Source organism: Canis lupus, chromosome 14 (assembly GCF_011100685.1).
Source record: "Canis lupus familiaris isolate Mischka breed German Shepherd chromosome 14, alternate assembly UU_Cfam_GSD_1.0, whole genome shotgun sequence".
NCBI lineage: Eukaryota > Metazoa > Chordata > Mammalia > Carnivora > Canidae > Canis > Canis lupus.
The window spans coordinates 6,853,498-6,876,001 of record NC_049235.1 but is presented as its reverse complement, the minus strand read 5'-3'; the positions used below and the strand labels follow the sequence as shown (position 1 = coordinate 6,876,001).

At 41.9% G+C, this 22,504-nt stretch overlaps 1 protein-coding gene across 4 annotated transcripts in view; it reads right to left on the bottom strand.

Moving 5' to 3' along the window:
- Positions 1-1,134: 1,134 nt before the first annotated feature.
- Positions 1,135-22,504, bottom strand: part of UBE2H (ubiquitin conjugating enzyme E2 H) — a 108,337-nt gene continuing 86,967 nt past the window's right edge. For 3 of the 4 annotated variants that reach the window (XM_038556534.1, XM_038556532.1, XM_038556533.1), the window contains 2 exons: positions 10,460-10,588; positions 1,135-5,457 (listed from right to left, as the gene is read on the bottom strand). In XM_038556534.1, coding sequence (XP_038412462.1) covers positions 5,333-5,457; positions 10,460-10,588 — 254 coding nt within the window. In that variant the 3' untranslated portion in view covers positions 1,135-5,332. Of the gene's footprint in view, positions 5,458-10,111; positions 10,362-10,459; positions 10,589-22,504 lie in introns of those variants that run through there. The other variant, XM_038556536.1, reaches the window with a different exon arrangement.

Genomic DNA, 22,504 nt, shown 5'->3' with positions numbered 1-22,504 from the left:
TTGAAGGTTTTGCTTCTGAGCACTGGAGGCAGCCAGGGTAGCTGAGGGCTCACTCGCCCCAGGAGGGCTTCCGGTGCTCATTCACATTAGAGCACCACTCCTAGGTGCCTTACTGTCCCTCTCCCTGGTGGATACGAATCTGGGTCTACTGGAGAATGCGTTAGGATGCAGGGAGGAATCAAGGAGTTGGGGAAATTGAATAAGAAGAGAACAGTGGAAGAGAGCCAGCCGGGGAAGGAAAGCATGTGATCAAGTCATCCCTTTGCCTTAAGGGGCTTTAACAAAATCCAGCCCAAGTGGATTTTCCAGTAGCCTAGGCAACATTGCCATCTGGTGGCCATTGAGGGCACATGCTTTAGAGAGAGGAGTTGAAATGAGAAGCTAACCCACCCAGCGATACCTTTCTGATCCCAAACCCAGCGTTTCCCCACCCGCCCGGTTGAGGCTGGAATTTGGTGCAGCGGGGCCCCCTGTTTAGGCAGATCACCCAGGCAGGAAGCTGCATTGCCTGTGAGCTCCAGGCCAAGTGGATACCCTTCGTTCAGCATTAGCTGACCGGCAACATGGAAGCCATACCTGTTGATCCACGTGGGGGCAGTGGGGTCCTTCAGGCTACAGGACTTCACAGAAGAGAAGGCCTTTCAAGGCTGTGGAGAAGCCTCACAGCCAGCCTTGTTCATATAGTCAGCAGTTACCTGCCATTCCAGGTACAGAGATGGGACCTGGAGGTGGAGCCTCTTAAGTTATTACTGCCTAAAGGTGACACTCCCTTCCTAAACTAACCCAGTCACTTGCCTTTGTAAGAGCTTCTGTCAAAAACAAAAACAAGGGGCACCTCGGTAGCTCAGTGGTTGAGCATCTGCCCCTTGGGCTCAGGGTGTGATCCCAGGGTCCTGGGATCAGGTCCCTCATCGGGCTCCTGGCAAGGAGCCAATGCCTAGGTCTCTAGGTCTTCTTCCTCTGCCTAGGTCTCTGCCTCTCTGTCTCTTATGAATAAATAAAATCTTTAAAAAACAAAAACAAGCCAATGTCTGCTGCTGAGAGGAGTCAGATGAATAAGGAAGGTGTTTGGTGGTGCCTTTTTAGGGCTAAGTAGTCATGGAGGCTATCATCTTATTGATCAAGGTCCAGCCATTTGCCAAGGTATATACACATTTTATTTAAAAAAGTTTACAGTTTTCATTATACACAACTATTAAGAGGTTATAGTCAGAGGAGGCATTTGTCCTGTTGACAGAAGTGCCCGCTAGATCATCACAATGCAAGGAAAAAGGTGGAAGAGAGGAGATAGGGCAAGGAAAAAATAAGCGGTAAAAAGCTTAGATTTCAATTAAGGGCTGGTAAGTCCCTTTTCTCTCTTCAAGTATCACACAATATGTACCAAATACAATCAGTAAATAATGGCCATTTCTTCCCAAGCCCCCAGCCAAGACGAGTATTTGCTGAAGTGAGAATCCTGGCCCTCTCTCAGGTGGGTGGAGAACTTGCCCACCCGAGGGCTGTTAGCTTCCCTTCCCCAACGGGCCTCCACTCCAGTCCCTGATGGAACAGCCAAGGTGTTCCATGGCCAGAGAAAATATGAACATGGATTCAGAAGTCCAAAGAAACGCAGGTCTTTGCACCCAATCGGAAATGATTTTAGTCAAGAAGGCCGTGAACCTGGTTAGGAAGTTGGTACAAGGAAATGGAACTCTTGCTAACTCTTGTTAATGGCTTTCACTTTTCTGATTGAGTCCCTAGAACGTAGAAGGGCCAGGCGCCATTTAAAATCAAACACCAGTTCCTAGGAACTTGGTGTCTAGCAACTTTACCCATGAAGGCTAGCAGAGGATCTGTCTTTCATGATTCTCAGCCATAATAGGAGGCCTAATAAAAAGCAAGTGTCAGGCCAAGGCCAACCAGGGCTTCAGGGAGCATTTTGAGGGGGAAAAAAAAAAAATCCTTCGAGGGGAGACCCTCCTCAGGAGCTTAGATCAGCCAGTTGGCAATCAGAACAGCTTCTGAAGTGGAAGAATGTTAGGTACTGGAGAGACATATGGCAACTTCTGAGAACTACCCTAGTATAAAATGCTGGTTGAAACTGCACAGTAACCTCAAGGAGGGCGAGAAGACTGAAGACAAAAGAGCGAAATGCCAGCATCTGGCTTGGCTACCACTAAATGCAACCTGCTGGGCCCCGGGGCTGGGGCTGCGGCCACCTCGCTTGTCGGTTTTGGCAAGAGCTTGAGCCCGGTCATTTGAACGGGGGCAGAGGATGGCTTGCGCTGGTAAACCACAAGGTAAAACTTCAAAAACTATGGGTACACTAAGAAAGGGAGGGAAACCGCCAGAAGCAACGCTGACCTGCTACCACCACCTTTAAGGGCAATAGTGTTCAGCCCTTCTGAGGGGCTCTGGATGCTTTTGAGTGTTATGATGGGAAACCTGGAAAAGCTTTTGGTGCTGTAACATCCCCTCTTCTAAGCCTTACAGTATCATCTACTAGTGGGGGCAGAATCCTCTGCTTCACAGCCAGGCCTTCTTCCAGCTCCCTCTGCACCTAGAAGCATGGTCTCCTTGTCCTACCCAGGTACAGGAAGGGACAAAAATAATAAAAAGGGATTCTGCTCAACCCCTCAAAACCAGTTTCTCAGAGGATACGAAGAACCCCACACAGAGCCAAAAGCTTGGCTCCCCCCAAGGTTAATGCCCAAAAAGGACAGATCTCCACAGAACGAGAGGGTACAGCGTGATTTGGGTGGCATTTCCAGAAGCTTCTGTGCTAATGGGAAGCCTAATTACACCTTCATCAGATGGACTTGGATGGACAAACATACACGCACACATGCTGCAGCCATGCTCAGATCTGCGGCTTCACACCTGCAACCTCCCCCAATATGTCTTCATTCGGAAATTCCACACCACCAAACTCCCAGTGCCAGAGCGTTCAATCCGCGACAAGCTGACTTCTTTTTTGTTTGAGAAAAATGTTTTCAGTTGGGGAGCAGAGCTGTGGCTCATATACATTCCCCCTCTAAACTTGGCTCTATTAGTTTGATGGGTTTTGTTTTGACAAGATTAAAAGCAATTATTATTTGGACATTATTTTTTTTTTGAAAGGTAATTAGAACACTATTGTTTATACAATATTGAAAAAATACAATTTTTTATTGTTTGAACTCAAATCACCACCCAGCACTTTAAAGCCTACCCTAAGTCGCACCTACAATTTAAACGGTTATAGCACAAGCAAACTGCTAATTCGGCAGGTAAGCAGGTTAGACAGTGCCAGCAGAGACCCTCCCTCCCCCAAAATAATGAGAAGACAACGCGCTAGAAAAGTTAAAGCACACCATTCCATGTTAAATAGTTAACACTACCCCTCCAACAAGCCACAAATGCTAGATAGATAACTCAGTACGGTTAACTAACCACAGCCCTACATAACTGCACTTTAAATTTTTTTTTAAAGAAAACCTTTTGCTTCATGCCCGTAATTAACATAAAATAAGTAAATTCTTTGTCTTTTATTTAGGAAAATAATCATGCTAAAAGCAAGTTGTACTTTATATAGATTTTCAAAGAAAAGATTGATTGTGCTTTTTGAATAAAAAAAGATAGGATATCTTCCAACCTCACGGACTCAAATCTTGTAGAATAGATAGCACTTCTAAACTAAAAACACACATTAGAAAGAAAAATTCAATTATCCCGGTGGGACATTCAAAAATGGTCTTTAGAAGGTTTTAGGATTGGCTAATTCTGCTATTGTCCTATTGGTTGTGGCAAAAAAAAAAAAGGTGGGGGGGATACAGACTTGCTGTCTAAAGTTCTCCAAATTCAGTAGGCAACACTCATATCTGAAAGAAACTCTGCCGGCAACCTGGACATATGGTGAGCTAAGTAAACATTTGATTAGCAGGCATTTTCAACTGTCTGATTTCCTCTTAACAAATACAGGAGAGAATATGTTCTTCCTTCAAAACCTGTTCTACTGCATCATATTTCCGAACTCTTTCCTCCTCTTCAGTCACACTCTGAAAAAAGTGGTTTGTTTTTCTCGTGTGGAGTCACTTTGGGTACAAGGACCTTTATATGTTCCAATTATTACTCATTTTAAATTTAGAATGTGTGTTGGTCTAAAAACACCCGTTTCCCACTCCCACAAGCAGATGATGACCAGACTCCTGCCAAGAGCAGCAGCAGAAGGGAAAATAAACCCCAAACATGAATGAGAGTACCCAGGAGTAAGAGCCACAGGTGGGTCTTCTTGCTGAGTCTAATGGTCCACTGAGCGGCTATCCAAGGAGGAGGCCATCTCTTGGTAGGTGAAGATTAAATTTGCAACCTAAGCACAATTCACATGCACACACCAAAAAGAAAAAAAAAAAAGAAAGAAAAAAAAGAAAGAAAGAAAGAAAAAGGATGGGGGGGAAGCTCCAACCCAAACAAAACCACCCACAATCACCCTCAAATTTAAAGCTCTTAGTCCAGGGTAGTATCACAAAGTGGCCAATAAGATGAGGATGTGACTCTGCACGTGCTGGATGAGATGAAATACCTTCCCAGTCACTTTACTCCTCCTGTCCTGTCCTCTCAGAAAGGTATGGATTTCAAGCTCCACCCCAAGAAAAAGAATCAGGTTCAGAAAACACTTCCAAAAGGTTCTCCAAAGCAAAAACACTTGTGGGCTGTAGGGCCTGATAGCAAGACAGGCAGGAATCTACATATAAAAATGTACTTAAAATTCAGAGTCAAATGGTTTTAGGTTTCAACACTCCAATTAGCTCTCTGTCTTATACCGTTACTCCACAGAAATGGGGCCACCCAGGACTCACAGGAAGGAATGGCTGTGGCTCTGACACGGCTGGCTCTACACCTTCCCACAGCAGGCCTTTTCCTCCCCTGGCTCCTCCCGTCCATTTTGAAAAAGCACTATTCTATCTTCACGTCCAAGAGCTGGTTGGTTTGGTTTGTTTCTTTGGAACCATCAATAAAAGAAGCAACTTTTTCCTGTTAGTTTTACTCATGTCTACCTATCAGAGCGGCTATTTCTTTTGACAGTTCAGTAGCACACAGGCTGACTTGGCCAAAATGGACTTATGAATGCATGCATTCAGACCGCATATTGCTACCAAAATGGAATGTGGGAATATGCTATGCACCTCAGGTTGAGAAATGACCAAGAAATCAAGATCTAAAGGGTGATATATAATATATATATATCAATGCTATTATTCATAAAAACCTTGTTTAGTAATAAAAAAAATTGCTTTGTTTAAATATGAATATTATAGTCTGCTTCTCATGGTTAGGAAATAATAGTCTTTCTGAAAAGCAGGTGCTTTTTCTACTACAACTCCATATCCTGGGCCTCATCTTCCGAAAAGTCAGACATAGAACTCTCCGACGAGCTGTCACCGGTACCCTCTTCCTGCTCTTTCAGTGCCTCCTCCGTGGCGTATTTCTGGATGTACTCTGCATGGGGGAGGGGAAGGGGGAGAGGAATAAAGAAAACACAGGGGTGGTGACCAGGGAGGCAGGTGCTTCAGTGAACCCAAAGCTGGCAAAGTCCCAGGGAAGTTTGAGCCTTCCTTACTTGTTGGGGAGCCTTCCTTACTTGTTGGGGTGGGCTGGGCGAGGGTAAGAAAGGGGACCTTCTCATGGTCATTAAAGCTAAGGGGAAAATCCCATGGAAGACGTCTTTGGAGTTCATGCCTTTTGCCCCCTTAGTAAAAGAGGCAAAAGTAGCATGTCTGATATATACACACATATATACACACATACACACACACACACACACGCTGCACCTCCATCCCAGAACTCCCTTGGGCCATCACCTCCCAGGTGTGTGAGCACCTCCCAGGTGGATGTGTACAAGGCAGCCGACCCACCCCGGGCAGTGTCTGGTGTTGACTGGCCTCCCCTCCTGCTGCGTGGGCACCCTCACTCTTGCCTTGTTGCCTATCCATGTGGCTGCATTCCTCCAACCTTGCAGGACTGGGGAAGTGCAAACCCCATCCTTTCTTTTTCTCTCTCTGTTAATAGAACTATTCACCTCCCAGGTAGAGCAGGACTAGTTATGATTCCATAGTAATTTATAAGGAAATCCCCCATCATTTTTAGACTTGCAGTTATATAATTACAGTCAGCCCAAATCTATTATTTTAGGAAAAGATTTTAGTCTAAACAGATCCTGCCTGTCAGGTTTTTGAAGCAGCTGGTGAAAACAGTCTCTCAATCTGCTCAGGAATGAGCTGCTATCTGGAGACACAGTGAGCCCAAGTGACTTGATCATCTATTATTTACCTGAAGATTTATGCATCTATAGCCTAGGCTGAGAGAGAATTTTAAGAACTGCTGAACAAACAAACTTGTTCCTAAAAACTCTAAGTGCACACTGTTCTTAAGTAAATAGCCTACACACACACACAATATGAAAAGGTAAGACAGACCCTATCCAGAGCGCCAGAAGGGGGGAAACACGCCGGTCCTTACGTTTTGTTTCTTCTCCTATGGAATCACAGGGGCCAAATGCCAAAGATGAGGAACATGGTCAAAGGGGCCTGCCAAGTTTGAATGATGTCACACAGGGGCTAGCTAAGAATCTTTTTTATGTTTAAAGGGTTATATTTTTTAGAAGATTTTATTTATTTATTCATGAGACACACAGAGAGAGGCAGAGACACGGGCAGAGGAAGAAGCAGGCTCCATGCAGGGAGCCCAGTGTGGGACTGGATTCCCGGACCCCAGGATCACAACCTGAGCCGAAGGCAGATGCTCAACCACTGAGCCACCCAGGCGTCCCTGTTTTTTGTTTTTTTTTTTTAAAGATTTTATTTACCCATTCATAATAGACACAGAGAGGCAGAGAGAGAGGCAGAGGGAGAAGCAGGCTCCACGCAGGGAGCCCGACATGGGACTCAATCCTGGGGACTCTGGGATCACGCCCTGAGCCAAAGGCAGACGTCCAACCACTGAGTCACCCAGGAGTCTCGGGTTATTTATTTTTAAAGATTTTATTTATTTACTTGAGAGAAAGAGAGTGAGCAAGCATGAATGGTGGGGGGAGTGGCAGGGGGAGAGGGAGAAACAGACTCCCCATTGAGCAGGGAGCCCAATGTGGGACTCAATTCCAGAACCCTGGGATCATGACCTGAGCTGAAGTCAGATGCTCAACCGAGCTATCCAGGAGTCCCTAAAGGGTTGTTTAAAAAAAGGGGGGGGGAGGGGGAGGAAAGAATATGTGACAGAGACTCTATTTGTGGCCAAATCTGGCCCTTTAGAGAAAAAGTTTGTAGACTTCTTAGAACCCTACAAACTCATTATAATAAAGTTTTATGTGGAGATGAGGTTCTAAAAGCTTCTGATTAGGTAAGAACTTACCTGAATTTATTCTTCAAAGAGAGAGAAATGTTTATTACAGTCTTAGAAATGTTATTTTTACCCTCTACTGGGTCAGCTATGTCCCTGCATTTGTAGAAAGCTGCTGCACTTTGATATTTCTCTCTGACGCTATAAGGTGATACTATTAGTCCTCTTTAGTATATTTGAGGAAATAAATAGGTCTTAAGTGCTAAGCTTACTAGGACAAGGGTTTTTAGGAGATAGAAGAATAAAGAGCAAGGTCACTAATGAGCAGGAGACACAGATGCAGATAAAAGCAGTTAGTGCCACCGGAGGGAAGTGTGGAGGAAGGGACCCTGGCCTCTGAGAGCCAGGAAGCCAGGCACACCTGACCTGACCCTGGAAGGAATTCTTAGCTGCAGCATAGGACATGCCACTCCAGGGGAATGCACAGCCTTGCCAAAAGCACAAGGGAGAAGGCCATGGCCGGGAGGTTAAAACAACACTGAGAACTATGTTTATATCTGAAACAAATAAGGCAAAATGTATAGGTCTTGCTGTAGTTAGATGGTGAGCATATGGTTAAGTTATTTTCTGGGTTTTTTTTGTTGTTGTTTGTTTGTTTTTGTAGGGTTGCAACTTTCCCTAAGGAAGGGAATATAGTTGGCAAACTCATCCAATTTGATGGTCACATAGTGATACATTTAGGAGTAAAGGCAAAGATGGAGCTCACCACACAGTGAGAGAGAGCCATGAATGGCAGGCTAAGATGTCACTCAGTAAAGGTTTCTAAGCAGGCAAGTGTCCTATCCTACAGGCAGCTCATACTTACACAATTTAAAAAATCAACTATATATGAACATTGACTAAAATCCACAGTAAGAAAGGTTACCAAGCGTGGAAATGTCTGGTAGCAGCCTGGGAGAGAAGGCCCATCTAGACACATTTTTGGAAATCACCTACCTGGAGGTAGCTGTGAAGGGTGAATCAGCTCCCCAAGTGGGGAGGGAGAGTGAGGGTGGGTTAAATGACTGAATCTTAAAAGAATGACCATTGACCATGTTTGGGAATGGAATGAGAAAGGTTTTCAGGAAGGGAAGGGGCAAAATAGCAAGGCTGCAGAGAAGTCTGGAAAATGGTTCTTGAGCAGGGTGCATATGATTAGGAAGAAATGAGAACACAGGAGGAGGGAAAACAAACTAGACCTCAGGAGTTTAGGGCAAGGAAGTGAGGAGTTTGAAAATGACAGGAAATAAAGAACAGGACTCCTCAAGAGGTCCATGGGAGCAGACACAGGCTTCTGAAGCAGGGATGCCTCTGACAGGCTGGGTGCAGGAGAACTGGGAGAACAACCTCAGGCTGGGGGCCAGGGGAGCGTGTTTAAGCAATCAGCCCTGATTTTCACATTACGCAGGAAGACAAAATGATAGCCAACACTGACATTTCAGGAAGCTCAAATTCCCTAAGCTAGAGCTTGCCATTCTAAAATAAAAACATAGGGTGCCTGGTTGGCTCAGGTCACACATGATCTCAGGGTCCTGGGATCCAGCCCCGCATCTGGCTCCTTGCCCACTGGGGAGTCTGCTTCTCTCTCCCTCTATCCTCCCCGCCCCACCCCGCCCTGCTTACGTGTGCGTGCTCTCTAATAAATAAATAAAATCTTTAAAAAAATGTAGATTGGATTCCTTTTGTAATTGGTGCTAGAGCAGATATGTACTAAAACAAGAATCATGTTGCTGAGGCACAATGAATGTAAGAACTAGAGAAATACGCTCTGCAATGAGGTATCTGTGGGCTGCAGATACTGTTAAGTGATGTTTGTGTCACAATTTTAACACAGTCTCATAATAGAACTTTATCTGGTTGAAATGGACTTTTTTTCCTTTGAAATACTTGTTTGGCTATACAGATATTCTGCTACATAAATTAGGTATTAATTTGCAAAATACCTGAGACTTAAGTAAATTAATTAGAGTAGATTTATTTCTATTTTATCTCAACAGAAGCGCCAAACAGTACCCTACAAAGATCAGGGGAGAATGAGAAAACAAAAGGAAAGCGTGAGATGTGCCTGTCTCATACCAGCACAGTTAAGAGGGAAGACCTATATATTCCAGGCGCTCGTAAATTATTCCTACTGCCATCTCCCGCAGATGGGCCCCAGAGGGGCCACACAATTGGCAGAAGTCATGCTAAAAATTAGGTAAATACCAATGCCTGTCACTTGGTAAGAAGAGCAGACCTACTTTCATGGACTCTGAATTCCTTTCCTTTCTGGTGGAACTTTATCTAGACTTTTCACTATGAAGGATCTCAAGCATGCAGAATAAAAATGAACACCAGTAAGCCAGGGTGAAGCTACAGATGTTCTCTTGAAACCAAAAGTTCATTTTAATGAACTTTATGTCTCATTAGCAGGTAAACTATTTAAGAATGAGAAAATAGTAGGATTCTAAATCCTAAAGGATGGACAAACTAGCACTACTACTACCAGCACACTTCTAACTTTGAACAGTACATTTCACGTTTTACTAGAAAGCTGGGCCCTGGGGCTAGGTATCTACAGCAGATAAATGTGCCCAGATGTAAACTTTCCAAAGTAAAAGAAAATCAGTATGGGGCCAAGAAAAGAAGCCAGCTGGGTATTCTTAATTCAACAGGTAAAATGATACAATAAAAAAAGTATAAGGATAAATTTGGCATTTCCCAACTTCCAAAGTTAACTGCTTTTCTGAAAGGCCAGGATGATACTATCTGTAAACAAATGTGAGATTATGCCCTTCAATTAATATTTCATTCTCGAATCCAATTTTCTAATTTTATAGGACAAGAGGAAACAAATGGAGGCTAAGATTCTTTTGTACAGAGGTCCATGGGGATTTCCGGCAGGGTTACATGTACCACCACCCAACAGGTGTCTCCCATTTTCTCATCTTTCCTTTTGCTCTTTCTCGCTCCTTCTCCTCTTCCTTGCTGGGACATTCAGGGGCCAGTGAGCTCCGCTCCAGCCCACAGACAGTGGTCTCTTTAAAGGCCTGAGAAAAATTATTAGTAACTAAGAAGGGCTTTTAATGATGAAAGCCCAGTACATGTAAGTTTTTCTGTCTCCAGGTTAAACTATTTGCCTTCTTACCTTTAATTTTCTGCTTGTATTCTTCTGGTCGGTGGAGATACATGGCTGCAGCATCACCATTGAGAGGATCTATGGGGTTGGGATAGGCCAACAACTGGGGCAGGAAGGACTCAAATATATTGGTAAGATCTGAAAAACAAACAGAAATATGTCATGCATGGAAAAAAACAAGTCACCTAAAATTCACTTGAGTTCAGTAGTCAAAACCGCTTATCTTCTGAAATAATCAACCACATGAAAGTGTTCCATAAAAGTGTGCTCCATTACATGTGATCTCTATAACATATTCCTTTTGATACCAATTTTAAAATTTAATATTTAATTTTAATTTAAAGAACCAAATAAAGGTATACCTGATACTCCACTTTCAAAGGCAATCATCCCAATTTGAATTCACTCCATGTTTTAAACCAAGAATTCAGAAATAGTACATACATCATTTAATTAAAATGTGTACCCCAAAACTCTACCACTCTATATCCTTACAAAATGGGTAGTCTCTTAATATTGCCTCTTTCTACAAATTTGAAAATCCCCACTCTGAAAAGTATTCAAGCACCAGATCTCAGAAGAACACAATTTTATAGGCCTGATGTTTAATTCAATTCTCATCACCTTCAATGGAGGTAAATAGAACCGGTTTTTAAATTCTTCTGGCTAATGAAAGTAGGAATCTACATAGGCCACTTAAAATCATAGATAATAAGACAGAGAAGTACCAATTTATTGAATTTATTGACAATCATTTTAATAAACATTTACTAACTCCCTTCTTGCCAGATGCAGCACAAGGTGCTGGGTATACACGGATAACATTTACACACACAGCAGAGTCAACAAGAACTCTGCCGTCATATAGTGTTTTATAAAGGAAATAGGCCTTGCAAACCTGTAAAATAAACTACATGTTCCCATCACTTCAGAGATGCTATAACTTCCATTCTATTTGCTGCTCAGCAGACGGTAAACTGTGGAATCTTAGTGCTTCCAGCTCTCTGCCCTAGTCCAGTTACTCTATCATGTTTTATAGAAAAATTTCTGTTTCTGGAAGGAATGCTAGAGTATAGCAGCATAAAACTATTCTTTTATTTATTCTGCTCTCTTAACATATTTTTTCCCCTTTAGAGTGAGCACTTTTATGCAGTATTATAAATGAATGTTTGGTCAAGCCACATCAATTTAGCTTAGTGATTCTTAGCCAGGGGTGATTTTGCTCCCCAGCAGACATCCTATAATGTCTGGAAAGATTTTTAGTTGTCACACCTGGATGGGGAAAGGGGACAGGTGGTGTACCAGCCGTTGTGGATAGAGGCAGTGATGTTGTTAAACATCCTACAATGCACAGGAGAGCCCTTTACAACACCTAATTACTTGGACCAAAATTCAATAGTGCTGAAGCTGAGAAATCCTGGTCTAGAGAAAAGGGATTGACTGACTTTTTCATAAATGGCCAGAGTAAATTAGACTTTGTGGGCAACATCTGGACTCTGTTGCATGTATTCAACATTTAGCTCTACCACTGTAGCACAAAAGCACCCACAAATGGATATGGATGTGTTTCAATAAAACTTTATATACAAAACCAGGCAGCCAATGTTTGTCATCTTCTGCTTTAGAAAACCCTACAAATATAACAGAAAGAGAAGCAGGCTCTACGCAGGGAGCCCGATGTGGGACTCGATCCTGGGACTCCAGGATCATGCCCTGGGCCAAAAGCTCAACCACTGAGCCACCCAGGCTTCCCTAATTTATATTTAAATAAGCTCAGGTCTAGACAGTAATGTCACGGAGAGTCCCAGGATGTCTAGCATAGTCCCATTCTCATGCACCAGGTACTGACAGAGCTTGTTTACCTTGAGCCCAGGTAAAAGAGACTTGGTATTATTACACAGACTGGAGCTATTTCTCCTTCATAAAGCTAACTTCCCAAATAACCACGATTCCCATACACCAGAAAATAAATGCAGAGATTCCTAATCAAAAAAGCAAAACAAAAATAACCTTTCAAGATAACTCAATCACACTGCTATTTTACTTACAATTATTTTTTTAAAAAGGAAGCAACATGTTCAACAAATCAGTAATTATTCATGGTATAAAACCACTGAAAACTATTCAAAGACTAGAGAATAAAATATACTTATTTTCCTTTTTTTTTTTTTAAATTTATTTATTCATAGAGACACAGCTAGAGAGAGAGGCAGAGACACAGGCAGAGGGAGAAGCAGGCACCATGCAGGGAGCCCGACATGGGACTCGATCCCGAGTCTCCAGGATCACGCCCTGGGCTGCAGGCGGCGCTAAACCGCTGCGCCACGGGGGCTGCCCTATACTTCTTTTCCTAATGTCAGAGGATAAAGTCCATAAAATGGTATGCTCTAGGGCAGCCCAGGTGGCTCAGCAGTTTAGTGCCGCCTTCAGCCCAGGGCATGATCCTGGAGACCCCAGATCGTGTCCTACATCAGGCTCCCTGCATGGAGCCTGCTTCTCCCTCTGCCTGTGTCTCTGCCTCTCTCTCTCTATCTCATGAGTAAATAAATAAAAAATCTTAAAAAAAAAAGGTATGCTCTATAGAATTATAACTATGTACAGTACGTGTGCATAAGAACATCTAAAATGTTATCTCAAGGTAATAGGCTTACAACTTCTACTCTTCATACATCAAGTGACATTTTGCTTTTTTTACCTTTAAAAATAGCATTTTCCTATGAATGTCCTTTCTACTTCTGCACATGTTTGAAATATTTAAATAAAACAGAAGTCTAAAAAATTAAGGTAAATAAACTCAAAAGAAAAAAAAAACAAGAGGAGAAGGTGGGCAGGTTTTACAAACACCATGAGTTGGGAGCAGAGGAGTTAACACAGGAATGGTAGCAGGGACAGTCTGCACTACAAGCCTTGTAAGTACTTTACATGCACTCTTAGGGTCACTATAGCCAATGAGCGAGGTACCATTACTATCTCCATACTGCACCTGGGAAAATTGAGGCACGGGGTGGGGGTGGGTAGGTAACTTGCCCAAGGAACTCGGTTTCAATCCTGGGCTTATCCACCACGCTGCCTCTGTCAACAGATGAAATGAGCATTGCCTAAACCTTCATGAAGAAACAAACTACCCACATCTTGGCATTAAAATTGCATATCCTCAGAAATGGCCAACCTCCCTACCACAAAGTCTTCCTTTCTTACAAGTTCAAGGCCAGAAGGGTGATCTTTAAGCAGAGAATGTTAAGGCATTTCTGTGGCTGAAATGTTTGATACTTTACAGAGGCCATGTGCTTGTTTCCAAGTAGCTAAACCACAGAAAAGTAGCCCACAGCTGTTTGCAGATACCTGCAGGTGGGGACCTGGGAGTTCTTCTGTCACACTGGCATTACAGGCTCTACTCAAAAAGATTAGCAGCTGAAAAGTTATCAAACAACATCAAAAACCTTTAAAATACACACACACACAGCCCCCCCCCCCCCCGAAGTATAGGTTTTATTCTCTTTTAAGTAATGTTAAGGAGTGCTTTAGGACTTGAGAATATGGCAGACAACATGTTTCATAACTAGGTGCTTCCTGTGTTCCAAGAAGGAATTTTTATACCCTTTCCCCACTATTTTTAAGTTTTTCAAGCTACCGATAAGTGTCTTTGCCTAGATATTTGTTCTCAATAAGTAAAAGAATCCTCAATTATTTGTTCTACCTTCCTATGTCTCTCGTCTTCCTGCATTAACACACTTCTGGTCCATTTTACAGATGTGCTGTGTCACGCCTGTAAAACAGAAAAGCAGAAAAAGGAAAGTACCACAGCCCAGTTGTGGGCAGAAGAGGACAGAATTTGAAGACCAGGAAGTTGTGGTTATGGTCATTTTTATTTTATTTTTTATTTTTAGATTTTATTTAATTATTTGAAAGAGAGATAGCACGAACAGGGGAATGGGCAGAGGGAGAGGGAGAAGCAGACACCACATTGAGTGGCAGCCAGATGCGGGGCTCATTCCCAGGCCCTGAGATCAAACCCTGAGCCAAAGCCAGACATTTAACTGCCTGAACCACCCAGGCGCCCTTGCTATGGCTGTTTTAAAGCAGTTAACACAGCCCTGAAAGTGGCTAACAAAGTGATTCCTACTGAGAGGGTCTTCCCCAAGGAAACATCTCTCAAAAGTTGCAGATAAAAATCTTCTTTCAAGATAAATGTTGACAAAGAAATCTAAACTGTAAACTGAAAGTGAACTAAAGATAGTCACCTTTGGAAAAATCCATCATAAAATGAGTATTTTCCCCCTAGAATTGTTTATAATAGTAATAAAACTTCAACATCTTTCAGTTCAAAAGTCTCTTAAAAATATATTAATCTTCCACTTTTTGAAAGGGAGAGAACCAGACACACAGAGCAACCCAATCTCGAGATTATAGTCAGCTGGTTTCCATTACTGGCTGCCTTAATTTTTTAAGGAAGTCCAAAGACCCCTGAGAAGTACAGTTTATGATGAGCAAACAGCTCTTACTTTTGCTTTGGACTAAATCAGCACTTACAAAAATGCAGTCCATTAAGACAGATTCTTCAGCCTGATCTTACAGTATTAATATTAACAATATTACAACACTCATTCCTCAGTTTAGGTGCTTCAACTAATAATTTATATTCATATTTCATTTTTTAAACACTCAAATCATACTGATCTTTCATCAAAAGCAGCACCATTCACCCCCTTTAGTCCAGAGCAATGGTTCCTGGTGAGTCTGGATCCTTGCTGTTTGTCCATCAGAATTACCTGTGGCATTTTTTCAAAACATGCATGCTGAGGCCTCATTACCTACCCCATGGATTCTGACTTAGACAAGCTGACATCATTGTGTGTGTGTGTATGTGTGTGTAGAATTGCACAGCCAGGAAACACTACCTACCCTATACACCCCTAGCCCCAGAAAACAAAGAGGGCTGTTTGCTTGCAGGTTCTCTGAAAATGTTCAGGACTCTCAATTAAGCTGCTCAGGAGGCTCTAGTGAAGCCAACTCCCTGACCCTTTCAGTACTCCTTCCTGCATGATGCTATCATTGTCACTTCCTCTGGGTGGAGGTATTCCAAACTAAAGGTAGGAGAAAGTGAATCCATTTTTGAGGGCAGTAAAGGGCTGCTTCAGAGCATAAAGGGCAGCAAGAGATACCACCTAACACATTGTGGACATAGGGTAGAGCAAATTCCATTAGACTGAACTGTTTCTAGCAAAAGTTGTAAACAACAGATGGGAAACCTACAAGACCACAAATCTAATCTCAGGCCTTCCACTGACTTGCTCTCTTTGACCTTGGGCAGGTCTCTTCCTCTCTGCAACTTAATTTCTTCATCTACAAAAAGAGAAGTATAATACTGTAGTTCCTTACAAGGAAGAATTACACATTACTAAAAAGGACTATAAAACAGGCTTCATATGGCATCAAAGGACTAAAATTTTCATAAAAACATGCCATCTTCTTAGAAATTTCAGCTATCTGTATCCTTCAAAGAATACACATTAATTAAAATGAGTCACACTGAAAAAAAAAATGCACCAATTCTTAAAGTAAAGCCACCCTACTTCAGGTGACTCACAAAAAGATGGGACATGGCTTTAAGGAGAAAACACAGGAGGGGATGAATCACAGATCATGTTTTATTCTTGGCTGTTTATAAACCAGTGACCAGAAGTTATTTCTTCTTCCTCTATTTCCTTTGAATGTTAAAGTGGAAATTTTGGTAAAGCATGCTGCTATCTTCAGGTTAAAGCCCTCCAGATGCCCAGAGCTTGACGTGGCCTGCCCACCAGGAACCGTACACCAGGGACCTGTATCAGGCAGGCAGTCACCCCAGAGACTTTAACTTGCATAACATTCATCTGTTTTTCAGATTTAACACCTAAAATGCTGTAACTTGGAAACCACGGCCATCACACAGTACAGTCATGGCTACAGTCATGGCTAGGTGCCAAGTCGTCAAAGCCATCCCCCTCCTCCCACATCTCTTCAAAGGCCATCTATCCTACTCCTTCAAGATGCCCAATGCCCTGGGTTCCTTCCATTTAAAAGCAAACAACATACAGAAAAACTTGCTCAGAAAGACATCATTCACTTGCACAGTGTGTGAACTCTGTGGTGTTTATAATTTAAGAAGTAGCTTCATATACTCTTACTCTGGGAAGCTCATCATTTTACAATTTTAAAAAAATAAGTCTATGCTGTTAACTACCAAATCTTTCTAATCAGTCCTTTATATTTCTGGTCTTACCAATTAGACATGCTTAAAATTATTTCCTTGAAAACCTAACCTTTTCTCCTACTACCTAGGTAGACTCCAACACCCTTGTTCCTAGGCTCTAGGACTTTGATTAGGCTTTCTCCTTTATTCCATGTACTCAGTTGGTTTTCCAGACTCACTAATTGTCCTAACAAAATGCCTCTAGTTCCTCTTCTGTTTTCCCTCGCATGTAACTACACCAAGCCCAATGTACCATTCCACTTTGGATCAGGGCAACCACCTCCTTGATGGCGCTCTAGGATTCAAACTCTGTAATCAGAGAAATTTCCTTAAAACAATCACTCAGGTAATTTCCCTTCAAAAGCAAGTTCCTCTTGTTTTCCTTCAAAACTCTTCATATTCTAGAAGCATGCTATCCAAACAAACTTAGAGTTCATTGGCCCCTCTTCTCTGATGGAGGACCCCTGGCTTCTCGAGTTTCACTGTACCACCCACAACTCCTTATGGTATTTATTTGTTCCATAATTCAACAAGGAGCAAGGCTGAGAACAAGAAAATAAAGTCCTACTCATAATTAGAGAGGTTAAAAAGATGGAGAAAAATCACAAATTGTTGGTTCTAGTGGTCTAGAACTAATGATTTTCTAGAACTCACACAGATCTCCTATGTCTGTGGACTTCTGGCTATGATAGTTGAAGCTAATGGCTAAACAGTTGAGATCACTTGAGAATTTGAACTGTGTTATTCATATCCTTGATTTATTAGAGAAAAATCAGCAGCTGCCCTTTCAAAACCCCCTAATTCACTTTTGCTCATCTTATAAGCAATTGTAATTAATCAATCATGAAATGGTAATAGGCAAGTCATAAACCTATGATATATATTCATAATAAAAACCATAAAATTCCATTTCATTCTTTTTTTTTTTTTTAAAGTTCTGGCTCTTTTTTTTTAAATTTATTTATTTATTTATTTATTTATGAATGATAGTCACACACACGGAGAGAGAGAGAGACAGAGACACAGGCAGAGGGAGAAGCAGGCTCCATGCACTGGGAGCCCGACATGGGATTCGATCCCGGGTCTCCAGGATCGCGCCCTGGGCCAAAGGCAGGCGCCAAACCGCTGCGCCACCCAGGGATCCCTCATTTCATTCTTTTTTTTTTGAAAGCTTTTCAAACTTTTTTTTCTTGGAGGGGGAAGAGGTATCTACTAGATGCATAAAAAATACATACAAATGTATATTAGTTAAATTTTTAACTAATTTAATGTAGTTAATTTTTTTTAAGATTACAACAGGGCAAATAAAATTTCCAGATTTCCTTCTGTTATTTAATAATTTTGGTTAACTAACTGATGTTTACTTTTCCACTCTTTAACTAGGTCCTAAGAAGTTTGAATATTAATAATGGATTTTTAAAATTTCTCCTGTTTACAGTCTGTGAATATGAAAGGAAGTGAAATTCTACCCTTACAAATGAGGAATCGTCAAAAACCTATATAGTTCTTCAACCCAAAGAACTGCATTCATATGATCAAGCAGTTGTTCTGTGTGAAGGACTCAGCAAGCAGGGGCCCTAGAGGCTGACAGATATCTTGAGGAAAACTTCAAAAAAGCTGGTCAGGAGGAATGCCCTTAGGTTGGGTAGGTGGACTTGCAAGAAGAAATGGCTTTGAAATTAAAAAATAACATTCTCTAAAATAACTAACTTGAACCCAACTTCAATGAGGAAAGCCTAATCCTATAGCTGCTTTGAGGGCACACACGTGGTGAGAAGCAGACCACTACAAAGACCTCCTGTGGTACTATGGCACAGAACCAGCTGGCCAACAGGGCTTGCCACGCCATATTTAGTTTACTGATGGCTGACATGCTGCTAATGGAATAGTATATCAAGCCACCAATCTGCTGGATGATAAATTCAAGACTGTATCCAATTACTTAACTGAGAGGGCCTTCTGTGTTTCTGTGTGGATAAAATATATAAAAAATATGAATTCATCAGATTTATAAATGTTCTCAAGGTTAGTCCATGCAGATCTTTTATTTTTTTAAGTAGGCTCCATGCCCAGTGTGGAGCCCAATATGGGGCTTGAATTCACAACCCTGAGATCAAGACTTGAGCTGAGATCAAGAGTTGAATTCTTAATCAACTAGGCCACCCAGGTGCTCCCCACGGCGATCTTTTAAAGACAGAATAAGGTCTTACTAAGAGGGTCATGCAAGCAAAAAAAAAAAAAACAAAACACACCTCCCTCTTCACATCTTTCAAGAAAAAAAAGTCCAATTAGGAATTAGTAAGAATTAGTAAATATTTGGGGGTGCCTGGGTGGTGGTTTAGTCAGTTAAGCATCTGCCTGTGGCTCAGGTCATGATCCTGGGGTCCCAGAATCAAGCCCTGTGTCAGGCTCCCTGCTGAGCAGACTCCCCTCACCCCACATGTGCTCTCTAAAATAAAATCTTTAAAAAAAAAAAAAGAATTAGTAAACACTCAGAATTTTTGCAATATGATTGATATACTTAATCTCATGAGGGGTAGCATTACAATTTTTAAATATTCCAAGGTAAACACAGGTATTTTTGCTCTATGTTTGAAATAGCAATGTCAAAGACATAGGGCCCTAAAGCCTGGAAGACTACCAGATACATTCTGCTAAGTGCCAGATCACCAGGCCATCAACCAGAGGTGTGTAGTTAAAAAACACAGAATGTTTTAAAGTACTCCACCAGACTTAGAAAATCATCTTCTGGGGCAGCCCGTGTGGCTCAGCGGTTTAGTGCCCGCCTTCAGCTCAGGGCCTAATCCTGGAGACCCGGGATCGAGTCCCACATCGGGCTTCTTGCATGGAGCCTGCTTCTCTCTCTGCCTGTGCCTCTGCTTCTCTGTGTCCCTCATGAGTAAATAAATAAAATCTTTAAAAAAAAAAAAAAAAAGAAAAGAAAAAGAAAATCATCTTCCATCCGTTGCAGCTCCCTCCCCTGAAGTACTTAACCTATAGAGGTCTGCAGAGCAAAATGAATGCTGTTACAGAGATGAGAATGAAGGAAACAGGCTCCTATTCCCCAAAGCCATTTCCCTTGTTGCCTTGTTGATCTCACACACCCCTGCCCCACTCAGGTACTCTTAAGAGGCCGTTCATCCTAATTCAGACATGGTATGACCTTGCTTACCTTACAAGACTGCCAGCTAAAACATAGTAATGGGATTTGTTATTAACTTTCCAGAAATAAGGGCAGTTAATGTACAATTAGCTAGCTAGTACTCTTACAGTCATACTAAAACTCATTATTAAAGTTTTTAATTACTAGACAATAATTCTGTTTGTCTTTAAGGTCAGGAAAAAAGATATTTTGTGCAATTACAAGGTAAGTGGTCACACACGGGAAAGAATTTACCTATACAGGGTGATCACAAGCAAATGGAAAGAAAACAAATCTACATCTTCACAATTGAGCCCTGAAACTACAGCCCCAACGAAGGTAGAATACAGCTGTGGCTATCTTTGGAGGCCACAGCCCGGCTCAGATCCCACCATCCACAAAACCTGGACCACTCCATGATCCTAATGCTGACTCTCAGCGAACATGAATGTGGTTTTTAATAAGTTTGTTAAGTTGTTTAACCTAAGATGATCCTGTTTTTTTGTGTATAGCTAATTAAACTCTTGGGCCACATACCAACACCACATCTGAGTAACTCCAAGCAGCCTGCAGAAGAGGTAGGCCATGGAGCTAGCTAAGTACTGTCCAAGCTGTCAAATCCCAAACTCAACATGTTATATTTTCTATAGCTGACATTTCCCCCACGGTACTAAAGAGAAATTGCTCCACTTGGCCTCTGTCTAGAAGACTCGTAATGACATCCAGCTATTCCAAAGGCATGATGACATTTTAGGATTCCAACGTGCACAGATCAATACCGAGTTCTCAAGCCTGTTCTCAGACAGTAGTTGTTGGCCAATCACCCATGCAGACAGATAGATATATCTCTTGTCTGTGTAACTACACTAAAAAGGGCTAGACACATAGTTAGCAAACACTAGTGGAGCATAAAGCATTATTTTAAGACACAGTTACCTTTGGCCAGAATTTTGTTTGGTAAGATTCACAGGCTACCTGACTGAAAAGGGGATGGAGTAAATATTTCCAACATGAGAAAGCTTAAAATTCATGAGGCCCACAGTATAGCATATTAAATAGATTTATGGTCTAAAATTCTCTAAATGCCTAGTAAAAGAAACTTTTGTTTCTCTTGTCTAATTTTAATCTCAAAGTCCCTGAAGCATTCCTTTTGTTGTAGTCAACTTCATTTGTCTGTGATTGACTCCCCAGATGACTCTAGGGGAAGTACTTTCCCAAATGTTGATTTTTCTCACCAGCAAAATAAGAGGAGTATCCAGTCCATTGGCTAGCAACCCTAAAGGTGAGAAAGAATAAAACTGTAAACTGCCCAATTTTATAAGAAAAGTGTTTTCGACCTTACTTGTCCACAACTTAATCCACAAAATAAGTAATCTACCAAGTCAGTCGAAAAATGAGTAAAATTAAATTGGAGAGAAACACAATTTACATGGTGCTGGGAAAATTGGACATCCACATGCAGTAGAATGAAACTAGACCACTCTCTTTCACCATACACAAAGATAAACTCAAAATGTATGAAAGATCTAAATCTGAGATAAGATTCCATCAAAATCCTAGAGGAGAACACAGGCAACACCCTTTTTGAACTCGGCCACAGTAGCTTCTTGCAAGATACATCCACGAAGGCAAAAGAAACAAAAGCAAAAATGAACTATTGGGACTTCATCAAGATAAGAAACTTTTGCACAGCAAAGGATACAGTCAACAAAACTAAAAGACAACCTACAGAATAGGAGAAGATATTTGCAAATGATGTATCAGATAAAGGGCTAGTTTCCAAGATCTATAAAGAACTTATTAAACTCAACAGCAAAGAAACAAACAATCCAATCATGAAATGGGCAAAAGACATGAACAGAAATCTCACAGAGGAAGACATAGACATGGCCAACAAATACATGAGAAAATGCTCTGCATCACTTGCCATCAGGGAAATACAAATCAAAACCACAATGAGATACCACATTCTCACACCAGTGAGAATGGGGGAAAATTAACAAGGCAGGAAACCGCAAATGTTGGAGAGGATGCGGAGAAAAGGGAACCCTCTTGCACTGTTGGTGGGAATGTGAACTGGTGCAGCCACTCTGGAAAACTGTGTGGAGGTTCCTCAAGGAGTTAAAAATAGACCTGCCCTACGACACAGCAATTGCATTGCTGGGGATTTACCCCAAAGATACAGATGCAATGAAACGCCGGGACACCTGCACGCCGATGTTTCTAGCAGCAATGTCCACAATAGCCAAACTATGGAAGGATCCTCGGTGTCCATGGAAAGATGAATGGATAAAGAAGATGTGGTCTATGTATACAATGGAATATTCCTCAGCCATTAGAAATGACAAATACCCACCATTTGCTTCGACGTGGATGGAACTGGAAGGTATTATGCTGAGTGAAATAAGTCAATCGGAGAAGGACAAACATTATATGGTCTCATTCATTTGGGGAATATAAATAATAGTGTAAGGGAATAGAGGGGAAGGGAGAAGAAATGGGTAGGAAATATCAGAAAGGGAGACAGAACATGGAAGACTCCTTAACTCTGGGAAACAAACTAGGGGTGGTGGAAGGGGAGGAGGGCGGGGGGTGGGGGTGACTGGGTGGCGGGCACTGAGGTGGGCACTTGACAGGATGAGCACTGGGTGTTATTCTGTATGTTGGCAAACTGAACACCAAT